This window comes from Oncorhynchus kisutch, linkage group LG14 (genome assembly GCF_002021735.2).
Source record: "Oncorhynchus kisutch isolate 150728-3 linkage group LG14, Okis_V2, whole genome shotgun sequence".
Taxonomy (NCBI): domain Eukaryota; kingdom Metazoa; phylum Chordata; class Actinopteri; order Salmoniformes; family Salmonidae; genus Oncorhynchus; species Oncorhynchus kisutch.
Window position 1 is genome coordinate 81,034,135 of NC_034187.2, and position 27,867 is coordinate 81,062,001.

At 43.8% G+C, this 27,867-nt stretch overlaps 2 protein-coding genes across 3 annotated transcripts; both read right to left on the reverse strand.

Moving 5' to 3' along the window:
* Positions 1–1,646: 1,646 nt before the first annotated feature.
* Positions 1,647–27,322, reverse strand: LOC109880383 (syntaxin-12). Of its 2 annotated transcripts, XM_031789054.1 has the most exons (18): positions 27,189–27,322; positions 26,770–26,867; positions 24,475–24,577; positions 23,935–23,987; positions 23,694–23,825; positions 23,324–23,440; positions 22,829–23,012; positions 17,630–17,663; positions 16,597–17,341; positions 12,074–12,251; positions 9,888–9,957; positions 8,906–9,005; positions 8,032–8,169; positions 7,879–7,922; positions 7,635–7,740; positions 6,526–6,598; positions 4,929–5,011; positions 1,647–3,326 (listed from the first exon to the last, which is right to left on the reverse strand). In XM_031789054.1, the coding sequence occupies exons 10-18, from the start codon at positions 12,171–12,173 to the stop codon at positions 3,234–3,236; spliced, it is 807 nt and encodes a 268-aa protein (XP_031644914.1). In that variant the 5' UTR covers positions 12,174–12,251; positions 16,597–17,341; positions 17,630–17,663; positions 22,829–23,012; positions 23,324–23,440; positions 23,694–23,825; positions 23,935–23,987; positions 24,475–24,577; positions 26,770–26,867; positions 27,189–27,322; the 3' UTR covers positions 1,647–3,233. The 2 variants fall into 2 exon arrangements, with proteins under 2 accessions (XP_031644914.1, XP_031644915.1); XM_031789055.1 differs by lacking the exons at positions 16,597–17,341; positions 17,630–17,663; positions 22,829–23,012; ... (4 more) ...; positions 26,770–26,867; positions 27,189–27,322 and adding an exon at positions 15,860–16,519.
* LOC109880382 (tRNA selenocysteine 1-associated protein 1) lies at positions 1,647–27,328 on the reverse strand. The gene is made up of 18 exons (XM_031789053.1): positions 27,189–27,328; positions 26,770–26,867; positions 24,475–24,574; positions 23,935–23,987; positions 23,694–23,825; positions 23,324–23,440; positions 22,829–23,012; positions 17,630–17,663; positions 16,597–17,341; positions 12,074–12,251; positions 9,888–9,957; positions 8,906–9,005; positions 8,032–8,169; positions 7,879–7,922; positions 7,635–7,740; positions 6,526–6,598; positions 4,929–5,011; positions 1,647–3,326 (listed from the first exon to the last, which is right to left on the reverse strand). The coding sequence occupies exons 1-9, from the start codon at positions 27,210–27,212 to the stop codon at positions 17,181–17,183; spliced, it is 903 nt and encodes a 300-aa protein (XP_031644913.1). The 5' UTR covers positions 27,213–27,328; the 3' UTR covers positions 1,647–3,326; positions 4,929–5,011; positions 6,526–6,598; positions 7,635–7,740; positions 7,879–7,922; positions 8,032–8,169; positions 8,906–9,005; positions 9,888–9,957; positions 12,074–12,251; positions 16,597–17,180.
* Between the last annotated feature and the right edge of the window lie 539 nt (positions 27,329–27,867).

Sequence of the window (27,867 nt, forward strand, 5' to 3'; positions counted from 1 at the left end):
TGATGTGTACTATATTACGTATTGGATCACTAAAAAATACACACAAGTCCGGGCTCTGACTGGGTCACTCAACATTCAGAGACTTGGGGCGGCAGGGTAGCCTAGTGGTTAGAGCGTTGGACTAGTAATCGGAAGGTTACTGGACTGGACTAGTAATTGGAAGGTTACTGGACTGAACTAGTAATCGGAAGGTTACTGGACTGGACTAGTAATCGGAAGGTTGCAAGTTCAAAACCCCCGAGCTGACAAATCTGTCGTTCTGCCCCTGAACAGGCAGTTAACCCACTGTTCCTAGGCCGTCATTGAAAATAAGAATTTGTTCTTAACTGACTTGCCTGGTTAAATAAAGGTAAAATAAATTTAAAAAATAAACAAAACTTGGCCTGAAGTCACCCCTGTGTTGTCTTGGCTGTGTGATAAGGGTCGTTGTCCTGTTGGAAGGTGAACCGGTGCCCCAGTCTGAGGTCCTGAGCGCTCTGGAGCAGGTTTTCATCAAGGATCTCTCTGTACTTTGCTCCGTTCATCTTTCCCTCGATCCTGATTAGTCTCCCAGTCCCTGCCGCTGAAAAACAACCCCACATCATGATGCTGCCACCACCATGCTTCACTGTTTCCTCCAGACGTGACGCTTGGCATTCAGGCCAAAGAGTTCAATCTTGGTTTCATCAGACCAGAGAATCTTGTTTCTCATGTTCTGAGAGTCTTTTAGGTGCTGTCATGTGCCTTTTACTGAGTAGTGGCTTCCGTCTGGCCACTCTACCATAAAGGCCTGATTTTTGGAGTGCTGCAGAGAAGGTTGTCCTTCTGGAAGGTTCTCCCATCTCCACAGAGGAACTCTGGAGCTCTGTTAGAGTGACCATAACATGCTTGGTCACCAAAAAATGTCTGCAGCGTTGAAGGAACACAGTGGCATCCATCATTCTTAAATTGAAGCGGTGTGGAACTTCCAAGACTTTTCCTAGAGCTGGCTGCCTGGCTAAACTGAGCAAGCTGGTGAGGTCAGCCACTTCTCCCCAGCTTGCTCAGTTTAGCCAGGCAGCCAGCTCTAGGAAGAGTCTTGGAAGTTCCACACCGCTTCAATTTAAGAATGATGGAGGCCACTGTGTTCTTGGGGACCTTCAACGTTGCAGACATTTTTTGGTACCCTTCCCCAGATCTGTGCCTCAACACAATCCTGTGTATAGACAGGTGTGTACCTTTCCAAATCATTGGGGCGGCAGGGTAGCCTAGTGGTTAGCGCGTTGCACTCGTAACCGGAAGGTTGCAAGTTCAAATCCCCGAGCCGACAAGGTACAAATCTGTCGTTATGCCCCTGAACAAGGCAGTTAACCCACTGTTCCTAGGCAGTCATTGAAAATAAGAATTTGATCTTAACTGACTTGCCTAGTTAAATAAAAAAGGTCAAATTAAATAAATATATGTATGAAAAAAATATATGGGGGGGATTAGAAATGATGCAGATAATTACATTGGATGGAATCTACAATATTCAAGCTGATCCACCCCCTAAAATATGCAAAACATTATAACAATTATAAGTTGGACAATAAAAAGATATACAAAATATAAAACAGCTTTACAAGGTACAACAGTGATTATATTTACACTATTGTCTATTTGGAAGGAAAAGTCATGACAAAAGGAACTTGTATTTAAGAGTATTTATTTAAGCATATTGATAGAAGCCATAGATATCAATAAAACAGGTTGACAATTACTTTTGTTTTGTTTTTAAAACTATGGTTGCAATTAACAGATATAATATTGTCATTATAATGGGTTTGTAGTCCAAGATTGTAATATATTACAAAAAAATTGCATCATAACGAGAACATCAGTCATAAATGAAGTTTTACAGCACATCAACAACTATGGTCATCATATCCAGTCAACACCATCTACGACAGGGATTATAAACTAGATTTGAACCGTGGGATGATTTTAAAAGAATTGATGGATGGTCAAGGTGCCGGAAACGTAATTACAAATCATTTGAAACTTAATCTGTGTTTTGGAAACTGCTAAGAGGTTTGCTCTTCAACAGTGTTAATAAATGTGTTTATTACGACCAGAGAGTTTGTTATAATCATGTAGACAGTTGGATTTAAAAAAACGTTTAAAAAAAAAGGTTCACTATCAGAACCTGATCTCACCTGAGCAATATAAGGACTATGGGGTGGTTTTCCCGGACACAGATTAAGACTAGTCCTGGACGAAAATACAAGATCAATGCAGAATCGCCATCGAGGCTCAATCTGTGTTCAGGAAACCTCTCCTATAACTTGAATGGAGTGTGGCACTCTAAACTGTTTTACATACCAGAAAGGTGCAGGAAATGTACAGGTTACCAAAATCATTTATCTCCCTACAAAAACCCAGAGATGAATTTACAAAAACAACAGTTTTATTTTTTTTCCATATCGGTGTCCGTCCCCATTTGATATATAATAGTTCATCAACAATGATATAACAACAATTATGTATTATGTGTTTGGAAATACAATGAATGTTAGTGTAGTAAATATCACAAGTAGAATTAAACAGAATATCTTTATATTAATCCACTCTCTCCCGCCCCATTTTACTCCAATACTCTCCTTCATTTGAATAGAAATACTACTGCCTTGTCTCAGGGTAAATGAGACAGGGGGTTAGCTGGAGGCCTTGAGCTCAGGTAGGGAGTGTCAGGTTACATATCCCAGACCCACCCCTTTGCCCTGATGCCACTCCCCTGACCCTGGCAACAGTGAGCTAGCTGGGCATCGCTCCGGGCATCCATCCCGGGCTGGTGTTTCAGATTGGAGGGGATCCATCCCGGGCTGGTGTTTCAGATTGGAGGGGATCCATCCCGGGCTGGTGTTTCAGATTGGAGGGGATCCATCCCGGGCTGGTGTTTCAGATTGGAGGGGATCCATCCCGGGCTGGTGTTTCAGATTGGAGGGGATCCATCCCGGGCTGGTGTTTCAGATTGGAGGGGATCCATCCCGGGCTGGTGTTTCAGATTGGAGGGGATCCATCCCGGGCTGGTGTTTCAGGTTGGAGGGGATCTATCCCGGGCTAGTGTTTCAGGTTGGAGGGGATCCATCCTGGGCTAGTGTTTCAGGTTGGAGGGGATCTATCCTGGGCTAGTGTTTCAGGTTGGAGGGGATCTATCCTGGGCTGGTGTTTCAGGTTGGGTGGGGGAATGAAATAAATAAAGATGTGAAAGAGAGGAGGGTTGTCTGTCTCTCTTCTCATTTGGTGGCTTGCCAGATGATGATGCCTAGTATGGTCAGTACTATGGACATGACCATAGCCAGAATGCACATCTTCTTACGGGACTTTTGCTGAGGGGAGAAACAGAGCAGAGGGATGGTAGGTTGGTGACAGTCGATGTGCAGAAAACATCATGGCACCGATTAATTTAATGTTACCTGTTACTGGTGATGAAACACTCGATTCGACAGCTCAACGCTATGTGGGCGATCTTTTTTTCAAGCAGCAAACCAACAGCATGCTAGGTCGTGCTCAGTGGTGTAGCGGAGGGTATTACTTTGTATATTTTCATTGGGCTTTGTGTATACTCACTCCTCAATCCCCACTGACGTGTATCAAAGTAGTGTAGGTGGAGGGTACACGGCGAATCAATCATGAACAACGTAACCTACACAAATGCAAGTCAGTAAAATATTTGGCAAATATATATGGGTGTGAAAAGTACGAGTGTGAAAACATAGAAGAAACCTATATTATTCCGCACCCCAGGGTAGATAATGTGGCCCGGCGCTTGTTGAACCCGGCGAAAGTCGCATCAAAGGTTTCAGCACCGGACCGGAAGAGTTTAAGAGACAGGTTATGAGGTTTAGGCCCCGACTTGAACAGGTAGCCACCATTCCCACTGTAGATGAAATAGGCTGGGTTTCTGTACAGCACTTTGAGATATCAGCAGATGTACGAAGGGATATATAAATAAAATTAGATTTGTCTCATCTTGCACTAGCGACTCCTGTGTCGGGCCGGGCGCAGTGCACGCTAACCAGGTCGCCAGGTGCACAGTGTTTCCTCCGACACATTGGTGCGGCTTGGTTGGGTTGTGTTTCGGAGGACGCATGGCTCTCGACCTTCGTCTCTCCCGAGCCCGTACGGGAGTTGTAGCGATGAGACAAGACAGTAACTACTAACAATTGGATACCACGAAATTGGGGAGAAAAAGGGGGTACATTTGTTTTGAAAAAAATCTAAGAAGAAAAGTTATACAAGAATAGTAATATTAGCGTAGAAATGTAGCCTAGGCCTTGTTTTGTTACCCATAACTCTCCTCCAGCAAAGCGCTTGTTGCTGATCTCAGGAGCGAGTAGCATCCAAGCCTTTAGCTGAGGTGAAGTGCAGGAACTATCCCGTTCTCATGTAACGCTGTGCCACCAGAGACTCTGGGTTCGAGCCCAGGCTCTGTCAGTAAGCTGGTCCTTTTCTGAACTCTGTGCTTATCTGGTCCCTTACCCTAACGTATCAGCCATAAGGGCTGAGCCTATTGTTTCATTCTGGATATCATGGTCATTGCCATGATTTAGGTCATTCAGAGTACATGTCACCGGTTCTCCGAATTTTTCACACCCTTTTCCTACACCGGGAAGGCCATTTAGAAAATTTGAGTATACCCACTTCTCCATGGCATCAACAGCCAATCCAATCAAGCACGGGCTGGAAGCTATAACAATCCTCGATTGGTCAGTTGCACCATTATATATCGTGCTATGATATCACCTGGAATTTGCATAATGTTCAGCTTTTGTCAACTTAATGTTCTGTTCACACTTTGTTCAAACTCAGTTCGCCGTGATGCACTTTCCTTCTACTGAAATGTAATGGGTTCCCTCATTTTGTCGGCAGTCATCGCTAGCTAGCAGCGGACACACACTTAACTCTGCCGCAGTGATATTCAGTCTTACCTGGTAGTAGGAGGCTCTCTGGAGCTGTTCTGTCCCTCGGTCTACGTGGACCTCAGCACTCTCCACGTTGGCCTCTATGCTGTCTGTGGTGTAAACACAGAGGGTCAGACATACTGGCTCAGCTTGTTACTGCCTTAGCTTGTTACTGCCTTAAGGTACGGCAGATTTATTTTTTTACACATATGTATCGTGCCTTCAGAACGTAGTCACACCCCTTGACTTTTTCCAAATTTTGTTGTGTTAGAGCCTGAATTTAAAATGGATTAAATTGAGATTTTGTGTCACGGACCTACACACAATACCCCATAATGTGAAAGTGGTATTATGTTTTTTTTTACAAATGTCTTCAGTCAACAAGTATTCAACTCCTTTGTTATGGCAAGCCTAAATAAGTTCAGGAGTAAAAAATTGCTTAACAAGTCAAATAAGTTGCATGGACTCTGTGTGCAATAATAGTTTGACATGATTTATGAATGACTACCTCATCTCTGTCCCTCAGTCGAGAAGTGAATTTCAAACACAGATTCAACCACAAACACCAGGGAGGCTTGCCAATGCCACGCCAAGAAGGGCACCTATTGGCAGATTGGTACAAATAAATTAAAAAGTAGACATTGAATATCCCTTTGAGCATGGTGAAGTTATCAATTACACTTTGGATGGTGTTTCAATACACCCAGTCACTACAGATATATAGGTGTCCTTCCTAACTCAGTTGCCGGAGAGGAAGGAAACCACTCAGCGATTTCACCATGAGGCCAATGGTGATTTTAAAACAGTTTAATGGCTGTGAAAGGAGAAAACTCTGGATGGATCAACAATATTGTAGTTACTCCACAATACTAACCTAATTGACAAGGGTGAAAAGAAGGAAGCCTGTATAGAACACAAATATTCCAAAACACTCATTCTGTTTGCAACAAGGAACTAAAGTAATATTGCAAAGAATGTGGCAAACCAATTCACGTTTTGTCCAAAATACAAAGTGTTATGTTTGGGACAAATCCAACACAACTCATTACTGAGTATCACTCTTCATATTTTCAAGCACAGTGGTGGCTGCATCATGTTATGGGAATGGTTGTAATCGTTAAGGACTGAGTAATTTATCAGGATAAAAATAAAATAAAACAGAATGGAGCTAAGCACAGACAAAATCCTAGAGGAAAACCTGGTTCAGTCTGCTTTCCACCAGACACTGGGAGATGAATTCACATTTCAGCAGCAGGTTGAATAATTTTTTAAAGAATACTTATGTATTAATGTAAATTAGATACTTATGTAAATGAGATATTTCTGTATTTCATTTTTAATACATTTTCTACAATTTCTAAAAACATGTTTTCATTTTGCCATTATGGGGTATTGTGTTTAGATGGGTGAGAAAATATATACATTTAATCCATGTTGAATTCAGGCTGCAACAACAAAATGTGGATTAAGTCAAGGGGTATGAATACTATAATACAGTTGTTTTGGGGTCAGTTATTTTTTTTTTTTAGAGAGAGTTCAAATCATGTTTCAGAGGCGTGGTTTTTATGAAGGAAGTAACTGATTGGGCACTGTACTCCAGTACTACAACAGTGATGGGACTCACCAATCATCTCTCCCTGATCATGGATCATCACTGCTAGATCCTTGAAGATCTGGTTCACATCCAAGATGTCCGACTGAAATGACACAATATAACTCAATAAAAAAGGCAACGCTGAAATAACACATGACTCAGTGAGAAAGGCTCTGGATGCATCCTGAATGGAGCCCTATTCCCCTGGGCATTAGTTTGGACCAGCACCCTATTCCCCTGGGCATTAGTTTGGACCAGCACCCTATTCCCCTGGACCAGCACCCTATTCCCCTGGGCATTAGTTTGGACCAGCACCCTATTCCCCTGGGCATTAGCTTGGACCAGCACCCTATTCCCCTGGCCCAGCACCCTATTCCCCTGGGCATTAGTTTGGACCAACACCCTATTCCCCTGGGCATTAGTTTGGACCAGCACCCTACTCCCCTGGGCATTAGTTTGGACCAGCACCCTATTCCCCTGGGCATTAGTTTGGACCAGCACCCTATTCCCCTGGGCATTAGTTTGGACCAGCACCCTATTCCCCTGGGCATTAGTTTGGACCAGCACCCTATTCCCCTGGACCAGCACCCTATTCCCCTGGGCATTAGTTTGGACCAGCACCCTATTCCCCTGGACCAGCACCCTATTCCCCTGGACCAGCACCCTATTCCCCTGGGCATTAGTTTGGACAAGCACCCTATTCCCCTGGGCATTAGTTTGGACCAGCACCCTATTCCCCTGGGAATTTGTTTGGACCAACACCCTATTCCCCTGGGCATTAGTTTGGACCAGCACCCTACTCCCCTGGGCATTAGTTTGGACCAGCACCCTATTCCCCTGGGCATTAGTTTGGACCAGCACCCTATTCCCCTGGGCATTAGTTTGGACCAGCACCCTATTCCCCTGGGCATTAGTTTGGACCAGCACCCTATTCCCCTGGACCAGCACCCTATTCCCCTGGACCAGCACCCTATTCCCCTGGCCATTAGTTTGGACCAGCACCCTATTCCCCTGGGAATTAGTTTGGACCAGCACCCTATTCAAAATGTAGGGAACCGGGTGTAATAAGGGACATGACCACTATTTCAGATTGAAGGAGGTGGGGCGGGCCGGGGACGGGCAGAGAGAAACAGACTGACCTCCAGCTGTCTGATGTTGGTCTCTCTCTCCTTGATAAGCTCCAAGTCCTCTTCTGTTATGGCCTCCTCTGTCGTCTGTGTGGTTGTCTGACCCCAATCTTCTTGGCTACAAAAAAAAGAAAGAGCGAAGAAACACTTGTATGGAGAGAAGGAGATACAAACAATATTTAAGAAACCAGGCACCATATCCTGGAGTAGAGAAGTATCAAAACATCCTCCCTCAGAGAGAGAAGCTTGAACCTACTTATCAAAAGACACGAGCTGTTCCTCAGAGGCACCATCTTCAGCCTGACAGAGAGGAACCAGACATCACTTGAAGTTTGATCATAGAAAACCTGCCAATGGTATGATACACAGCATTCCAGCCATTGTTCTATCTGTATTTTCAAAGCCTTACAGAGAGACGGGAACCAGCTCTGGCTCTGGCCACAGACTCCTTCTCCTTCTGTGCTGCCTGGCGCTGTACGGCCTGGAAGTTGTTGAGGGCAGCGGAGAATTCATTCATCAGCCGGTCCTTCTGGATCTTCTGTTGCCTCTGTGGGTTGAGAAGAAGAAGAAATGGGTCATTCAAACACATTGTCCCTGTCAAGGAGTCCCCCCCCCAGGCACAGAGTTCCCCCCCTAGACACCGAGTTTCCCCCCCTAGGCACAGAGTCCCCCCCCCCCCCCCCCCCTAGGCACCGAGTCCCCCCCCCCCTAGGCACCGAGTTCCCCCCCCCCCTAGGCACCGAGTTCCCCCCCCCCTAGGCACAGAGTTCCCCCCCCCCCTAGGCACAGAGTCCCCCCCCCCCCTAGGCACAGAGTCCCCCCCCCCCCTAGGCACAGAGTCCCCCCCCCCCCTAGGCACAGAGTCCCCCCCCCCTAGGCACCGAGTTTCCCCCCCCCTAGTCACCGAGTTTCCCCCCCCCTAGGCACCGAGTTCCCCCCCCTAGGCACCGAGTTCCCCCCCCTAGGCACCGAGTTCCCCCCCCTAGGCACCGAGTTCCCCCCCCTAGGCACCGAGTTTCCCCCCTTAGGCACCGAGTTTCCCCCCCCTAGGCACAGAGTTTCCCCCCCCTAGGCACCGAGTCCCCCCCCCTAGACACCGAGTTCCCCCCTAGATCTTGGGTCAGTTTTGCATTTCCCCCACAACGGTTAAGGTTAGGATCGGGGAAGAGGTGATGCTAGATCTGTACCTATGGGAAACCTCAACCTGGAGCCATTCAAACACACAAAAGGTTACTCAAGGAACTCCATTTGTCATTGTTGGGATGTCCGTCCCACACACAAACCTGCTCTGAAGGTGCTGAAGATAGTGAGACGGAGCCCAGGTCTTTCAGGTGCTTGTTGGTCTCCTTGGCCAGCTGGTTTGTAAAGTGCTGTATGTGCTGCCTGAAAGAACATGAACAGTAAGGGAGATACTAAACTCTCAGGGACAAACATAGAACACAAACACACACACTGTTCTGTATACAGCACATTAACAAGTTTGTCAGTGTATGTACTGTAAGTAAATTACCAGTCAAATGTTTGCACTCACCTACTCATTCAAGGGTTTTTCTTTATTTTTCTATATTGTAGAATAATAGTGAAGACAACAAATATGAAATAACACATATGGAGTTATGTAGTAACCAAAAAAAGAAACAAATCAAAATATATTTTAGATTCTTCAAAGTAGTTACCCTTTGCCTTGATGACAGCTTTGCACACACTTGGCATTCTCTCAACCAGCATCACCTGGAATTCTTTTCCAACAGTCGTGAAGGAGCTCCCACATATGCTGAGCACTTGTTGGCTGCTTTTCCTTCACTCTGCGGTCCAACTCATCCCAAACCATCTCAATTGGGTTGAGGCCAGGTGATTGTGGAGGCCAGGTCATCTTATGCAGCACTCTCCTTCTTGGTCAAATAGCCATTACACAGCCTGGAGGTGTGTTTTGGGTTATTGTCCTGCAGATTGTCTTTGCATTTATTTGGGTTGCAAGATCTGAGGCTGGTAACTCGAATGAGCTTATCCTCTGCAGCAGAGGTAACTCTGGGTCTTCCTTTCCTGTGGCGGTCCTCATGAGAGCCAGTTTTGGTTACTACATTATTCCATATGTGCCATTTCATAGTTTTGATGTTTTCACTATTATTCTACAATGTAGAAAATAGTAAAAAAAAGAAGAAAAAAAACTGGAATGAGTAGGTGTGTCCAAACTTGACTAGTACTGTATGTACATTACTACGTTTATCAGCGTATGTACAAGCAAAACATTTTGAGAATACTTACAGACGGTCCTGCAGTTCGCTTGTGTCTTGTCTCGTCCCCAGCTGATTCACCATGCTCTTTATCTGAGCAGCTGGGAAGAGAGAAGACGTACATTCTCTAAACTGTAGGCCAGGGCTGCCTAACCCTCTTCCTGGTGATCTACTGTCCTGTAGGTTTTCAGTCCAACCTTCTTCCTGGTGATCGATAGTCTTGTGGGTTTTCAGTCCAACCCTCTTCCTGGTGATCTATAGTCTTGTGGGTTTTCAGTCCAACCCTAATTTAACACACCTGATTCTACTAATTACCTGCTCAACAAGACCTTAACTAGCTGAATCAGATATTTTTTTATTTTTTTATTTTTTTATTTTTTTATTTTACCTTTATTTAACCAGGTAGGCAAGTTGAGAACAAGTTCTCATTTACAATTGCGACCTGGCCAAGATAAAGCAAAGCAGTTCGACAGATAAAACGACACAGAGTTACACATGGAATAAAAACAAACATACAGTCAATAATGCAGTATAAACAAGTCTATATACAATGTGAGCAAATGAGGTGAGAAGGGAGGTAAAGGCAAAAAAGGCCATGATGGCAAAGTAAATACAATATAGCAAGTAAAATACTGGAATGGTAGTTTTGCAATGGAAGAATGTGCAAAGTAGAAATAAAAAAATAATGGGGTGCAAAGGAGCAAAATAAATAAATAAATAAAAATTAAATACAGTTGGGAAAGAGGTAGTTGTTTGGGCTAAATTATAGGTGGGCTATGTACAGGTGCAGTAATCTGTGAGCTGCTCTGACAGTTGGTGCTTAAAGCTAGTGAGGGAGATAAGTGTTTCCAGTTTCAGAGATTTTTGTAGTTCGTTCCAGTCATTGGCAGCAGAGAACTGGAAGGAGAGGCGGCCAAAGAAAGAATTGGTTTTGGGGGTGACTAGAGAGATATACCTGCTGGAGCGTGTGCTACAGGTGGGAGATGCTATGGTGACCAGCGAGCTGAGATAAGGGGGGACTTTACCTAGCAGGGTCTTGTAGATGACATGGAGCCAGTGGGTTTGGCGACGAGTATGAAGCGAGGGCCAGCCAACGAGAGCGTACAGGTCGCAATGGTGGGTAGTATATGGGGCTTTGGTGATAAAACGGATTGCACTGTGATAGACTGCATCCAATTTGTTGAGTAGGGTATTGGAGGCTATTTTGTAAATGACATCGCCAAAGTCGAGGATTGGTAGGATGGTCAGTTTTACAAGGGTATGTTTGGCAGCATGAGTGAAGGATGCTTTGTTGCGAAATAGGAAGCCAATTCTAGATTTAACTTTGGATTGGAGATGTTTGATATGGGTCTGGAAGGAGAGTTTACAGTCTAACCAGACACCTAAGTATTTGTAGTTGTCCACGTATTCTAAGTCAGAGCCGTCCAGAGTAGTGATGTTGGACAGGCGGGTAGGTGCAGGTAGCGATCGGTTGAAGAGCATGCATTTAGTTTTACTTGTATTTAAGAGCAATTGGAGGCCACGGAAGGAGAGTTGTATGGCATTGAAGCTTGCCTGGAGGGTTGTTAACACAGTGTCCAAAGAAGGGCCGGAAGTATACAGAATGGTGTCGTCTGCGTAGAGGTGGATCAGGGACTCACCAGCAGCAAGAGCGACCTCATTGATGTATACAGAGAAGAGAGTCGGTCCAAGAATTGAACCCTGTGGCACCCCCATAGAGACTGCCAGAGGTCCGGACAGCAGACCCTCCGATTTGACACACTGAACTCTATCAGAGAAGTAGTTGGTGAACCAGGCGAGGCAATCATTTGAGAAACCAAGGAAACCAAGAAACCATATGCTAAATTAGGGTTGGACTGAAAACCTACAGGACAGTAGATGTCCAGGAAGAGGGTTGGACTGAAAACCTACAGGACAGTAGATCGCCAGGAAGAGGGTTGGACTGAAAACCTACAGGACAGTAGATCTCCAGGAAGAGCGTTGGACTGAAAACCTACAGGACAGTAGATCTCCAGGAAGAGGGTTGGACTGAAAACCTACAGGACAGTAGATCTCCAGGAAGAGGGTTGGACTGAAAACCTACAGGACAGTAGATCTCCAGGAAGAGGGTCGGGCAGCCCTGATGTACGCTATAGGATACATCATGTATAGATCATTAAAGTACTGACTGAATTATCTTCATCACATCAACTCTTCTCTTTCTGCAGCAATACTTACTGTTCTGTGTGATCTTCTGGATGTTTGAGCTGCATGTCTGGATGAGGGTATTGGAGTCCCGTGGCTGGGTGCGATAGCCGTCTGCTTTACTATAAGACATTGCTGCCAGTGTGGCGTGCTCTTAGGTCTCACGGTGAAGACTGTTGGGTGGTTGCGTGGCAGGTGTATTGGGAAAACTCTGGGAGAGGAGAAAGTCGTTTAAAAGTTTTGTTATCAAGACAGAGATATACAGAGGGTGCAATTTGGGACACAGCCTAAAAATCCTATCCAGCTGTTAATAATGGAGAATAGAGCATGATGTCCACTATATAGTGCATTCGGAAAGTATTCAGACCCCTTCCCCAACTTTGTTACTTTACAGCCTTATTCTAAAAAGGATTAAATTACTTATTTTCCTCATCGATTTACACACAATACCCCATAATGACAAAGCAAAAAAAACGTTACTTTTTATTTATTTTTAGTTTTACATTTACATATATATATATATATATATATATATAAAAGAAAATAAATACATTTACATCAGTATTCAGACCCTTCGCTATGAGACTCGAAATTGAGCTCAGGTGCATCCTGTTTCCATTGATAATCCTTGAGATGTTTCTATAACTTGATCGGAGTCCACCTGTGGTAAATTCAATTGATGGGCATGATTTGGAAAGGCACACACCTGTCTATATAAAAGGTCCCACAGTTGACAGTGCATGTCAGAACAAAAACCAAGACATGAGGTCGGAGGAATTGTCGGTTGAGCTCCGTAACAGGATGGTGTCGAGGCACAGATCTGTGGAAGGGTGCCAAAACATTTCTGCAGCATTGAAGTTCTCCAAGAACACAGTGGCCTCATTCATACTTAAATGGAAGAAGTTTTTGGAACCACCAAGACGCTTCCTAGAGCTGGCCGCCCGGCTAAAACTGAGCATTCGGGGAGAAATGGTCTTGGTCAGGGAGTTGACCAATAACCCGAGTCACTCTGACAGGGCTCCTGAGTTACTCTGTGTAGTAACCATCCAGAAGGACAACCATCTTTGCAGCACTCCACCAATCAGGCCTTTATGGTAGAGTGTCCAGACAAAAGCCACTCCTCAGTAAAAAGGCACATGACAGCCCGCTTGGAGTTTGCCAAAAGGCACCTAAAGGACTCTGACAATGAGAAACAACATTCTCTGGTCTGATGAAACCAAGATTGAACTCTTTGGCCTGAATGCCAAGCGTCACGTCTGGAGGAAACCTGGTACCATCCCTACGGTAAAGTATTGTGGTGTCAGGAATCGACAGAAAGATGAACGGAGCAATGTACAAAGAGATCCTTGATGAAAACCTGCTGCTTAGCCCCCAGGGCCTCAGACTGGGGCGAAGGTTCACCTTCCAACAGAACAATGACCCTAAGTACACAGCAAAGACAACGTAGGAGTCTCTCTGAATGTCCTTGAGTGGCCCAGCCAGAACTCGGACTTGAACCTAATCGAACATATTTGAAGATACCTGAAAAAGCCATGTAGTGACGTTCCCCATCCAACCAGCCAGAGCTTGAGAGGATCTTCAGAGAAAAAACACACAAATACAGGTGTGCGTCATACCCAAGAAGACTCGAGGCTGTAATCACTGCCAAAGGTGCTTCAACAAAGTATTGAGTAAAGTGCTTGAATACTTACGTCAATGTGATAGTTCATTTTATTTTACAAAATTAGCAAAACATTTTTTTTTTAACTATTTTTGCTTTGTCATTATCAAAATGTGGAAAAAAGGAATACTTTCCTTTGCACTGTATATACAAAGGTATGTGGACACCCCTTCAAATTAGTGGATTCAGGCTTTTTCAGCAAAACCCTTTGCTGACAGATGTATAAAAATCGAGCACATCGCCATGCAATCTCCATAAACAAACATTGGCTGTAGAATGGCCTTACTGAAGAGCTCAGTGACTTTCAACGTGGCACCGTCCAACAAGTCAGTTTGTCAAATTTCTACCCTGCTATAGCTGCCCCGGTCAACTGTAAGTTGGAGCAACAACAGCTTAGCTGCGAAGTGGTAGGCCACACAAGCTCACACAACAGGACCGCTGAGTGCTGAAGCATGTAAAAATTCTGTCTTCGGTTGCAACACTTACTATCGAGTTCCAAACGGACTATGGAAGCAAGTCAGCCTACATAGGGAGCTTCATGAAATTAGTTTCAATAGCCGAGCAGCTGCACACAGGCCAAAGTACACCATGCGCATTGTCAAGCATCGGCTGGAGTGGTGTAAAGCTCGCCGCCATTGGACTCTGGAGCAGTGGAAAGGCGTTTTCTGGAGTGATGAATCACGCTTCACTATCTGGCAGTCCGAAGGACAAATCTGGGTTTTGCGGATGCCAGGAGAACGCTACCTGCACCAATGCATAGTACCAACTGTAAAGTTTGGTGGAGGGATAATGGTCTGGAGCTGTTTTTCATGGTTCGGGCTAGGCTCCTTAGTTCATGTGAAAGGAAATCTACAGCAAACAATGACATTATTGATGATTCTGGGCCTCCAACTTTTTGGCAACAGTTTGGGGAAGGCCCTTTCATGTTTTAGCATGACAGTGCCCCCTTGCACAAAGCTAGGTCAATATAGAAATCGTTACAGATCGGTATGGAAGAATTTTACTGGACTGCACAGAGCCCTGACCTCAAGACCATCAGGACAAATTGGAACGCCAACTGCGAGCCAGGTCTAATCGCCCATCAGTGCCCGACCTCTCTAATGCTCGTGGCTGAATGGAAGCAAGTCCCTGCAGTAATGTTCCAACATCCAGTGGAAAGCCTTCCCTGAAAAGTGGAGTCTGTTATAGCAGCAAAGAGGAGACCAACTCCATATTAATGCCCATGTTTTTTAAATTAGATGTTCGACAAGCAGGTGTCCACACACTTTTGTCCAAGTAGTGTAAGAACTATTATCAAACGTATCAGTCAGGTTTGTCCTAAGATAGGCCTATTAAAGTGTCACAAGTTACATATTAACAGCTAAATGCCTAGTCATAACTGGAGAGAAGTGTTGTCACAAATGTATGTAAAAGGGGCTTTATAAATATATTTTATTTTAGTGTTAAGTATGATTTAAAAGGTAATGACTCCACACACTTATTTCACGATCCATCCGGAGCAGCTCAAATACACATAGTAGCAAACACTATCTAGCCATTTAGGACAATCATTGGTTTAATCGATTTTCTCTTCCACAAGCTTTTAGACAGGAGAGTTCCAGGGAACAAACACAAAGTGCCAGGTCACACAGTAGCAAATCAGACAGTGTATTGAGTGACACACTATTTTGAAATAGCAGTTTCTCACTCCCAAAACATCAGACTGCCACATAACTACCTAGCCAGATATTGAGTAGGTAAGCTATTAAATAGACCACAAGTGAGATTTAGCCCTTGTTGCCATCGGGTTTTTCTTCCGAATTTAACTAGTTATGTTATGGCTGCTAGCTAGTTGGCTTGCTAGATGATTTACAGCTAAAGTTATGTAGCTGGCTTTCCACAAAACAGCTGTTGTTTAATACAAAGTTAATGAATGTCTCCAAATTGTATAATTTAATTGGGAGTTGTATTGCTTACACAGGCCTGCTCTGATGACGCTGAAAATAGCCGCGCTAGCTAGCTAGCTTCAATGCTAATTGTTAGCACAAAGACATCAGATGCGTTACTCGGCTCCCAGCAAATTGTAGACGCTTGTCAACAAAATGTGACTTTTTTAAAATTTCAAACAGCGAGTTAAACATTAACGCAGGTTTAAACTGAAAAAAATTACCCAATCTTACTTGTTTAGTAGGCTGTTGCACATAAAACATCCGCTGAGCTTTCACTTTGTTCCTCCGTCAAGAAGCTAGCCTCCCAAAACTGTCAAATGACGTCATTGCTTACATTAAAAAAACAACCTTTGGGTGGCGCCAACAGTAATAAATAAATATGAGTAATAGTAAAAAAAAATGTTTACGTACATATTGTAAAAAATAAATACAAATGTTAACGCGTTTTACAACTTTCAATCGGGGGCAGAAGACGATTACCTGCAAAATGGTATTCAGAAACTAAACAAACTCAGAGTAGGCTTAGTCATGCAAAATAATATCTCAAATCCTGTCCAGCGTGGGATTCATTCAATGGGCATCCCGTCCCTCCCTTTCAGTCACTGGGAAACCTTGTGACTCGTGGTTTTCTGCTGATGAAACCAGCGCTCTCACTTTGCTCAACAGAGACTGGGGCACATTTAGCAGTACACACCGTTAGAGAACACGCAGATAGAAAAATAAAACCATCATGCCTCTGACATGTAGAATAAGGAATCATGTCCACTCTAGTCATGACATTTCTATCCGCAGCGTTCCATAACGTTGTACCTGGCTAAACTCTCCCCAGTCTATGAGACTTTAAACGTTTAATTTATTTCACCTTTATTTAACTAGGCAAGTCAGTTCAGAACAAATTCTTATTTTCAATGACGGCCTAGGAACAGTGGGTTAACTGCCAGTTCAGGGGCAGAACGACAGATTTGTACCTTGTCAGCTCGGGGATTTCGGTTACAGCTTCCCCAGGGTAGCCTGGCGGCTACTCCTCCTGTAATTTTGGTTGGGTCATTTTATAAGACATCTCTACCTGGCAACATGATACATACACGTTTACTCCATTTTTACAAACACATATGGAAACAGACAGAAGGCAGTTTAACATAGCAGATTACACAATCACTCAATTGAGAAAAATGATGTCCCAAATGGCACTCTATTCATTATATAGTGCAATACTTTTGACCTAAGCACTTTTAGGCCCTAAGCTAAAAGTAGTGCTGCACTAAATAGAGAATAGGGTCCCATTTGGAATACATTCTTCTGTGCAGTTTAGCGAAGCATAACAAATGGAAACAGGAAGCTTATTCTTAGGCACAGCATGACTTTTATAAAGACACACAAAATAAAACATGTCAATTAACAAAAAAAAAAAAAAGTATTGTAAAGCAAATGGCAGTTATGGCCAAGGACTGGGGATATGTCTTTAACCTTTCCATGATCAAACATTTACAGAATATAATATGAAAGACCAAAGAGCATGGCAAAAGAGGATATTGCCATTCCATTGTACGCCTCAACAGTAGACAGGTTCTGGAAGGCTACTTGTGGTTCCAAATGCTTGTTCTGAGGATTCCAAGGGTTGCCAGTGGCACTGGATAAGGGCATCATACAGTTCCTCACTGTGTTCCATAAACTTCCTGTTGGCTTCCAACACATCCAGCTCTGGGTTAGGATCTACAAGTGAGGAAAAGACTGGCAGTGATTATTTGTTGACTGATGTCAACAACCCCAGTCTCCTGCTCGTGAAACGAACGCCTTAACCATTAGACCAAGAGGAGCACAAGTCTGACTCCGCTAAATTCCATATACACTGGTAAATCCTCAGAACATGCAGGATATCAATCTAAGTTCATTATGAAACACCTCAATGTCAGCAAGTCAATGTCATCAAGAGCCTTTATAGATAATAGGCCACAAAAGTCTGGAGAAAAACAAGTAGGAACAACAAAAAATAACACCTACCTTCCAGACCATCCTCTTCAACAGCTTCATTTTCCTGAAAATTTTAAACGAGTTAATAAAATGATCGAGTATATTGAAAAGTCTTAACTACACGAAGGAAATGACAATGCATTCAGGTGTTAATATTGTCTAAGAAGTTGTAGTGACGTTGAGCAACGTAACACGTCACCAGTAACGTTGAGCTACGTAACAAACCAAATCAAATTGTATTGGTCACATACGCATGTTTAGCAGATGTTGTAGCGGTTGTAGCAAAACGTTTGTGTTCCTAACTCTAACAGTGCAGTAATATCTAAAAATTCCCAACAATACACAAATCTAAAGGAAAATAATGGATAAGAAATATATATATATTAGAACGAGCAATGTCGGAGTGACATTGACTAAAATACAGTAGAATACAGTATATACATATGAAATGAGTATAGCAGTATGTAAACATTGAAGTGACTAGTGTTTCATTATTAAAGTGAACAGTGATTCCTGTATGTACCTACAGTTGAAGTTGGAAGATTACATACACCGTAGCCAAATACATTTAAACTCAGTTTCACAATTTCTGACAATCAATCCTAGTAGAAATTCCTCGTCTTAGGTCAGTTAGGATCACCACTTAACTTAAAATGTGAAATGTCAGAATAATAGGAGAGATTGATTTATTTCAGCTTTTATTTATCTCCTCACATTCCCAGTGGGTCAGAAGTTTACATATACTCAATTAGTATTTGGTAGCATTGCCTTTAAATTGTTTAACTTGGGTCAAACGTTTAGGGTAGCCTTCCACAAGCTTCCCACAATAAGTTGGGTGAATTTTGGCCCATTCCTCCTGACAGAGCTGGTGTAACCGAGTCAGGTTTGTCGGCCTCCTTGCCCACACACGCTGTGTCAGTTCTGCCCACACATTTTGTATGGGATTGAGGTCAGGGCTTTGTGATGGCCACTCCAATACCTTGACTCTGTTGTCCTTAAGCCATTTTGCCACAACTTTGGAAGTATGCTTGGGGTCATTGTCCATTTGGAAGGCCCATTTGCGTCCAAGCTTTATCTTCCTCACTGATGTCTAGAGATGTTTCTTCAATATGTCCACATCATTTTATTTCCTCATGATGCCATCTATTTTGTGAAGTGCACCAGTCCTACCTGCAGCAAAGCATCCCCACAACATGATGCTGCCACCCCCGTGCTTCACAGTTGGGATGGTGTTCTCCGGCTTGCAAGCCTCCCCTTTTTTCCTCCAAACATAACAATGGTCATTATGGCCAAACAATTCTATTTTTGTTTCATCAGACAAGAGGACATTTCTCCAAAAAGTACAATCTTTGTCCCCATGTGTAGTTGCAAACCGTAGTTTGGCTTTTTAAAAATGGCGGTTTTGGAGCAGTGGCTTCTTCTTTGCTGAGCGGTCTTTCAGGTTATGTCGATAAAGGACTAGTTTTACTGTGGATATAGATACTTTTGTACCTGTTTCCTCCAGTATCTTCACAAGGTCCTGCTGTTGTTCTGGGATTGAGTTGCACTTTTCGCACCAAAGTACATCCATCTCTAGGAGACAGAACACATCTTATACTTGCGTACTATTGTTTGTACAGATGAACGTAGTACCTTCAGGTGTTTGGAAATTGCTCCCAAGGATGAATCAGACTTGTGGAGGTCTACAGTCTTTTTTTCTGAGGTCTTGGCTGATTTGTTTTGATTTTCCCATGATGTCAAGCAAAGAGGCACGGAGTTTGAAGGTAGGCCTTGAAAAACATCCACAGGTAAACCTCCAATAGGCTAATTGACGTCATTTGAGTCTAAAGCCATGACATCATTTTCTGTAATTTTCTACGCTGTTTACAGACACAGTCAACATAGTGTATGTAAACTTCTGACCCACTGGAATTGGATACAGTGAATTATAAGTGAATTAATCTTGTCTGTAAACAATTGTTGGAAATACTACTTGGGTCATGCACAAAGTAGATGTTAACAACTATAGTTTTGGCAAGTCAGTTAGGACAAGACATTCTATTGAAAAATAGAGATTTAATGACTCCAACCGAAGTGTATGTTAACTTCCAACTCTGTATATAGAGCAGCAGCCTCTAAGGTGCAGGATTGAGTAACTGGATGGTAGCCAGTTAGTGATGTCTATTTAACTGTTTGTTAACTGTGGCTGTTTAACAGTCTGATGGCCTTGAGATAGAAGCTGTTTTTCAGTCTCTCGGTCCCAGCTTTGATGCACCTGTACTGACCTCGCCTTCTGGATGGAAGCGGGGTGAACAGGCAGTGGCTCAGGTGGTTATTGTCTTTTTTCCTTCCTTTGACATCGGGTGCTGTAGGTGTCCTGGAGGGCAGGTAGTTTGCCCCTGGCGAGGCATTTTATAGACCGCACCACCCTCTGGAGAGCCATGCAATTGTGGGCGGTGCAGTTGTCGTACAGACAGTGATACAACCCGACAGGATGCTCTCAATTGTGCATCTGTAAAAGTTTGAGGGTCTTAGGAGGCTGAAGAAATGTCCAGGACCCAGTTGCACAGGGCGGGGTTCAGACCCAGGGCCCCAAGCTTAATGATGAGCTTGGAGGATACTATGGTGTTGAAGTCTGTATTACAATCAATGAACAGCATTCTTACGTAAGTATTCCTCTTGTCCAGATGGGATAAAGCAGTGTGCAGTGCGATGGCATCGTCTGTGGATCTATTGGGGCGGTATGCAAATTGAAGTGAATCCAGGGTGACAGGTAATAATACTCAACAGGTGACAGGTAAGGTGGAGGTGACATGATCCTTGACTAGTCTCTCAAAGCACTTCATGATGACAGAAGTGAGTGCTACGAGGCAATAGTAATTTAGTTCAGTTACCTTCACATTCTCGGGAACAGGAACAATGGTGGACATCTTGAAGCATGTGGGGACACCAGACTGTGATAGGGAGGGATTGAATGTCCGTAACCACTCCAGCCAGCTGGTCTGTGCATGCTCTTAGGACGTGGCTAGGGATGTTGTCTGGGCCGGGAGCCTTGCAAGGGTTAACATGTTTAAATGTCTTACTCACTTCGGCCACAGAGAACGAGAGCCCACAGTCCTTTGGAGCGGGCCACGTCGGTGGCACTGTGTGATCCTCAAAGCGAGAGAAGGTGTTTAGCTAGTCCGGAAGCAAGACGCCAGTGTCCGCGACGTGGCCGGGTTTCCCTTTGTAATCCGTGATCGTCAGTAGACCCACATACGTCTTGTGTCTGAGCCGTTGAATTGAGACTCCACTTTGTTTCTATACTGACGTTTTGCTTGTTTGATTGCCTTGCGGAGGGAATAACTACACTACTTGTATTCAAACATATTCCCAGTCACCTTGCCATGGTTAAATGCAGTGGTTCACGCGAATGCCTCCATCTATCCACGGTTTCTGATTTGGGTGAACCCAGTCAGTGTACATGTTATATATATATGTTATTCTCAGAGGCTCCCAGGAACATATCCCAGTCTGCTTCATCAAAACAATCGTGAAGCATGGATTCCGATTGGCCAGACCAGCGTTGAACAGACCTTAGCACAGGTACTTCCTGTTTGAGTTTCTGCCTATAGGAAGGGATCAGCAAAATTGAGCCATGATCTGATTTGCCGAAGGGAGAGTAGGGGAGGGCCTTGTAGGCATCCCGGAAGTTGGAGTAGCAGTGGTCAAGTGTTTTAGCAGCGCGAGTACTACAGTCAATGTGTTGATAAATCTTTGGTTGTGTTTTCTTCAAATATGCTTTGCTAATATCCCCAGCTACAATAAATGTTGCCTCAGGATATGTGGTTTCCAGTTTGCACAAAGTGTAGTTCCATGAGGGCCGCCATATCGGCTTGAGGGGGAATATACACGGCTGTGACTATAACCGAAGATAATTACCTTGGGAGGTAATACATTTGGCATTTGATTGTGATTTAGGTCGGGTTAAAAAAGGGACTTGAGTTTCTGTACGTTACCGCAATTACATGAGTCGTTAATCATGAAACATACACCCTGCCTTCCTTCTTCCCGGAGAGTTCTTTATTCCTGTCTGCGCAATGTACTGAGAACCCAGCTGGCTGTATGGACAGGGACAGTATGTCCAGAGAGAGCAATGATTCCGTAAAATTTAGGTTACAGACCCTGATGTCTCTCTGGAAGGATATCCTCGCCCTGAGCTCGTTGACTTTATTGTCCAGAGAGTGAAAAAAAATTTTTTGTACCTTTATTTTTACCAGGCAAGCCAGTTAAGAACAAATTCTTATTTTCAATGACGGCCTAGGTACAGTGGGTTAACTGCCTGTTCAGGGGCAGAACGACAGATTTGTACCTTGTCAGCTCGGGGGTTTGAACTTGCAACCTTCCGGTTACTAGTCCAATGCTCTAACCACTAGGCTACGCTGCCGCCCCAACATTAGCGGTGGATGGTGTGCAGAAGTCCACTCCGAATACCGCTTCTTTGCCGGGTATGTTTTGGAGCAGCCTCTGTAATAAGTTCAATAGCCCTGGGGGTTACGAACAAAGGATTCAATTCGGTAATGTTGTATTCCAGGTCGTAATGCTGGTGAGTTACCCCCGCTCTGATATCAAAAAGTTATTTCCAGCTATATGTAATAACACAAAAAACACTTTCTGGGCTAATAATGTAAGACATGACACACAAAAAACAAAATACTGTAAAGTTGCTAAGGAGCTAGAAGCAGCGCTGCCATGTCTGTCAGAGTAATCTTGCCATCACCAGTAAAGGTGACGTTGAGCTACGTAAACATATCACCAGTAAAGGTGACGTTGAGCCGTTGAGCTACGTAAACATATCACCAGTAAAGGTGACGTTGAGCCGTTGAGCTACGTAAACATATCACCAGTAAAGGTGACGTTGAGCTACGTAAACATATCACCAGTAAAGGTGACGTTGAGCTACGTAAACATATCACCAGTAAAGGTGACATTGAGCTACGTAAACATATCACCAATGTTTCTATATGGCATCTCATGACATTTAGTTTGACTTTACAATCAAGCTGGTTGATATACCTGCTTTCTCCTTGCTTCCCAAAAGTGGCCAGGTTTAATTTAAATATTTAAATCTATAGTAAAGGTGACGTTGAGCTATGTAAACATATCACCAGTAAAGGTGACGTTGAGCTACGTAAACATATCACCAGTAAAGGTGACGTTGAGCTACGTAAACATATCACCAGTAAAGGGGAAGCAGGGCAGCAATCTTACCTGTGCAGGATTCTGTGTGTAATCATACTGGTTGTAGTTGTAGCCGCCATAGTTGCCTCCATTCTGGTCGTAGCCCCAAGAGCCCCATCCACCACCATATGACTGTTGATTGTATTGTTGCTGGTTGTGTCTGTAGCCTCCTCCATGTGACCCCCACCCCCTGTCTGATTGATTATGCCTAGTTCTGTGAGTGAGAGAGAATTATTGGTAACCGAGGCATCTGACAGTGATTATTAAAAACACATATCTTCATGAGTTGAAAAACTATTATTTTGGGGAAAGATACTCTCTGCTCAGGTCTTCATGAGCACGTTGCAAAACCAAGGGAATAGTCAAATAACATTGGACATATAGCTACAGTTTTAAAGGCTATAAAAAAGGTGGTTTGGAAACTGAATGGGTTATGCTACAACCCTGGTTTTCGAATGGCATATACACACCATGTCTGGAGATGGTTTATAACACAACAACAGTAAGAACTGAAGTAAAACTGACTTGTTAGCAGCTAGGCTCAGTCGTAGGGGCTTGCTCCCAAGCCCCACCGCTCCCTGACACTCCTCCAGGGCCAGCTTCTGAAGCCTCTGGTCTGGGAACTGGACAAACCCACAACCCCTGGAAACAAGAGAAACGTTCAGACAAGTATACAAGTAAATAACTAGCTTCGTCTGTGAATATGTTTTTGGGGTAGTGGAAGAAGACATTTAAAATTGTTAGTGTAGAAGTAGTGACTGTTATAAATAGTCGTGGAAGAGTAACAGATGTTTTGGAAATGGCCGTATCAATTGTACTCACATCCTATTAGATCACATCAACCTTTATATATTGAAACCCTTCTAAAGGGATTATAATACCCTACGGGACTCACTTGGAGTTCCCCGTGCCATCCAGCACCACCTTCCCCCCACGACAGGAAGGGTAGCGGTTGTAGAAGAACTCGTACAGCATCCCGTCATCCACTTCAGGCGTGAGATCCCCAACAAACAGGGAATAGAGTGGACTGTAGCAGAGAGAAGGGGGGGGAGAGGAGTTGTGTGTTCATTTCCAATGTTTCTATATGGCATCTCATGACATTTAGTTTGACTTTACAATCAAGCTGGTTGATATACCTGCTTTCTCCTTGCTTCCCAAAAGTGGCCCGGTTTAATTTAAATCTTCTGGGCTGTGAAGTACAAAAAGGCTTCCTTAGAAATGCTCATTTATAATATCATGACAATATGCGGCAGGGTAGCCTAGTGGTTAGAGCGTTGGACTAGTAATTGAAAGGTTGCAAGTTCGAATCCCCGAGCTGACAAGGTACAAATCGTTCTGCCCCTGAACAGGCAGTTAACCCACTGTTCCTAGGACGTCATTGAAAATAAGAATTTGTTCTTAACTGACTTGCCTAGTAAAATAAAGGTAAAATAAAATTATTTAAAAAAATAATAATCATTTATACAAGCGCTAATGAGGAAAATTGCATAAAAATCTTGTTTGTCTCAGGCTACCAAAAAGCATTATGTATAAACTGATACAATCTAGGTCTGCATTTCCACTGGGGCCCGGGTCAAAAGTAGTGTACTATATTATGGGGATGAATAGGGTGCCATTTGAGATGCAAAAACGGAATCCATAACATTCAAGCAGCCTTGTTAAAACTGTATATTTACCGGTGTGGCTCCTGGTAGTGCTTTTCCATTGACTTTACGAAGACACCGCTCAGCTGTGGCTTCATCCGTCAGCTCCACGAAGCAGTAGCCTGCTGCACCCCTACTGAAGAGCAACACAGAGAAGGGATATCAGTCCAATGTTGCATTCAAAGGATGGATTGTTTAACTGTGTATGGTGTGTAGCTATAATACAATGTTGCTAGCCGGGGTACCAGCTAGTGCCTACCCTCGTGCCACTACTTGTCATGTCAAAGGCACAAAAGCTCAGGACTCTCTCTGCAACCGGGTCGCCCCCAGGTGGTGATGGTAGGCACCAACACGTACGCCACACAGACCTTCAACATGGGGCCCCACAGGGGTGTGAGCTAAGTTCCCCGGGGCGTTTACTCAAACATCATTATTCATTATTAAGTTTGCTGACAACACAGCAGTGGTAGGCCTGAACACCGACGACGTGACAGCCTATAGGGAGGAAATGGTGGTGGTGCCAGGACAACAACCTCTCCCTCCAGGTCAGCAAGAGAAAAGGTGCTGATCGTGGACTAAAGGAAACTGAGGGCCGAGCACCCTAGGACTTCAACTTGTAGGCAATCACTTTGGGTACTGGTGTCTTGCAGAATAATTTTAGAACTGTTTAGAACTGTTTTTATTATAAGGCTCCCCTTAATTGTTTTACTTAACCTTTATTTAACTAGGCAAGTCAGTCTCATTTCCTCTACCCTCACCACCCTCCTCCTCCTCCTCCCTCATCACCATCCTCCACCTCCTCCCTCCTCTCTTCCACCCTCACCATCCTCCTCCTCTCCTCTACCCTCCTCTCTTCCACCCTCACCATCCTCCTCCTCTCCTCTACCCTCCTCTCCTCTACCCTCACCACCCTCCTCCTCCTCCCTCATCACCATCCTCCACCTCATCACCATCCTCCTCCTCTCCTCTACCCTCACCACCCTCCTCTCCTCCACCCTCACCATCCTCATCTCCACCACCCTCACCATCCTCCTCTCCACCACCCTCACCATCCTCCTCTCCACCACCCTCACCATCCTCCTCTCCACCACCCTCACCATCCTCCTCTCCACCACCCTCACCATCCTCCTCTCCACCACCCTCACCATCCTCCTCTCCACCACCCTCCTCTCCACCATCCTGCTCCTCTCCTCTCTTCCACCCTCACCCCACCCTCATTACCTCATTGTGACGGCCTTGGAACAGTGGGTTAGCTGCCTTGTTCAAGGGCAGAATGACAGATTTTTACCTTGTCAGCTCAGGAATTCAATCTAGGAACCTTTCAGTTACTGGCCCAAAGCTCTAACCCAGGCCTGGGCAATTCCAGTCCTTTAGGGCCTGATTGGTGTCACAGTTTTTCCCCAGCCCCGGCTAACACACCTTACTCCAATAATCACCTAAATTTGATTAATCAGGTGTGTTTGCTAGGGATTGGAGAAAGAGTGTGACACCAATCAGGCCCTAGAGTTCCCCGTCCCTGTTCTAACCAGAAGGCTACCCGCAGACCCCCACCAAAAAAAGAGACCCTTGATCACACTCCTCTAAATACATTTTGAAACAATTGTTGCAGCAGCACATGCAGTGGCTGATAGGGAAAACATATCTGGCAATAAAAATTAGCTTGAGATAGTCTTGAACATTTGGGACCCCTTAGCGATTTCACCCAAGACTTCATATTTTGTTTTGTCTCATTTATCAATATGGATATAATCTCTGTGTGATAAAGTTGTGCAACGCAAATGGCTATAACAAGCCTACATACAGAGTGGCATTCACTAATGCAACAGCCAAAATGCCTATTATAAAAAGCCTAGAGACCATGCTCCCAAATACATTTCCCCAAAATAAGGCTAAATTACTACACAGTACACTTTTATAGGATTATGGTTCCCCCAAGGCCATATCTCATTGCTTGTTTACAGGTGCCAGACAGAAGACATAGGTGGCTTCCTGTGCTAATTAGCTATCTAGCATGCTCCGATCACCTGTGTGTAAGTGGGGAGTAAGTGTGGTTGTCAGTGTGGGGAGTAAGTGTGGTTGTGCAAAACTGCTACAGTGAAAAACTGCTGATGTGAAAGATACAAGTTATATCAGATTATGTTTCGCAAACCGGTTTGAAAGCTATGATTAACTTTCCCATATGTTTATAACGTTGGACTTGTAGTTCATATGGAGCCAAATGTGGGCGAATATAATCGCTGAAAACCCCTAACGTTACATACGGAGAAAGGGGTTAGAGAGCTAGTGTAGTTTTTAACTCGGGTCAAACATCATGGATAAAATACTCACCCGGTCATCTTGTTGCGTATAATCCGTACACTCACCACCAACTCCCCCATAGTGCCGAAGGCTCGGGTTATGAAGTTTTCGTCCATGTAGGGCTCCAACTAACAAACAAAAAGACTTAATTATCATAACATGTAAGGTTAACTAACGTTTATTTAGCTAAGAGTTAGCTACCACATGTCCCTTGCAAATATTATAGAATGCTGCGTTTAGCTAGTAATGTGTCAAAATGTTCCATCTGCAGCAAGTTAACCGATTTAGCACTAATAAACTAAGTTAACGTCAGGTGGCTAGTTATGTTACTACTAGCTAGCATGCTAGCAAACAACTTAAGTTGAAGCTAGCTACTTAGCTTCAACTAGCTAATTTACCTACAACCTGAAGCGTTAAAAATATCGACTGAACAGGTTTGAGATACTCACGTTCCCCATCCATAGCGTGCTCATGTTAAGACCTGTAGTTGTCAACCTTATAATTGTTTTTACATTTACAGTTGTTAATCCCCGAAATAACACATGCAGCCCCTTGTAAGTGTCGTGTCGGAAGAGGCAACAGGGACGTTCCTGCGCAGGCGCCTTGAAAACAAGTCCAACTGACTGCTCTCTAGCCTGGTCCCAGATCGGTTTGTGCCATCATACCACTCACGCCCAAAATGTTTAAAAATATATATATATAAATTGAACGAAATTTTTATTTTTTTATTTTTAAATAGTCGTTTATTGATAAATCATCCATAAACCTCACATGGAATTACAAAGTGGGGAATAATGTGTCAATTGACAGTTTACATTATTGCATTCACAGCAAGGTCATCGCCTAGTTCTCGGACAAGAGGATAGGCTATCCTATCTTCAGGTATTTGACCATTCACTATAAAAATAGGACATCTGCAACTACCCTCTAAATTACATTGCGAGTTAAATATCTAACTTTAACGTTTATTTAGCAAAGAGTTAGCTACCACATGTCCCTTGCTTTTGCAAATCAGATTGCAAAAGTATAAACATGTGATGTTAAGTTTTTAAACTGTAGTAAGCTACTGATCCTGTCATATCGCTGAACCACTCAGTAACAATTTTTGAAGGATGTAATTTTCTTTTT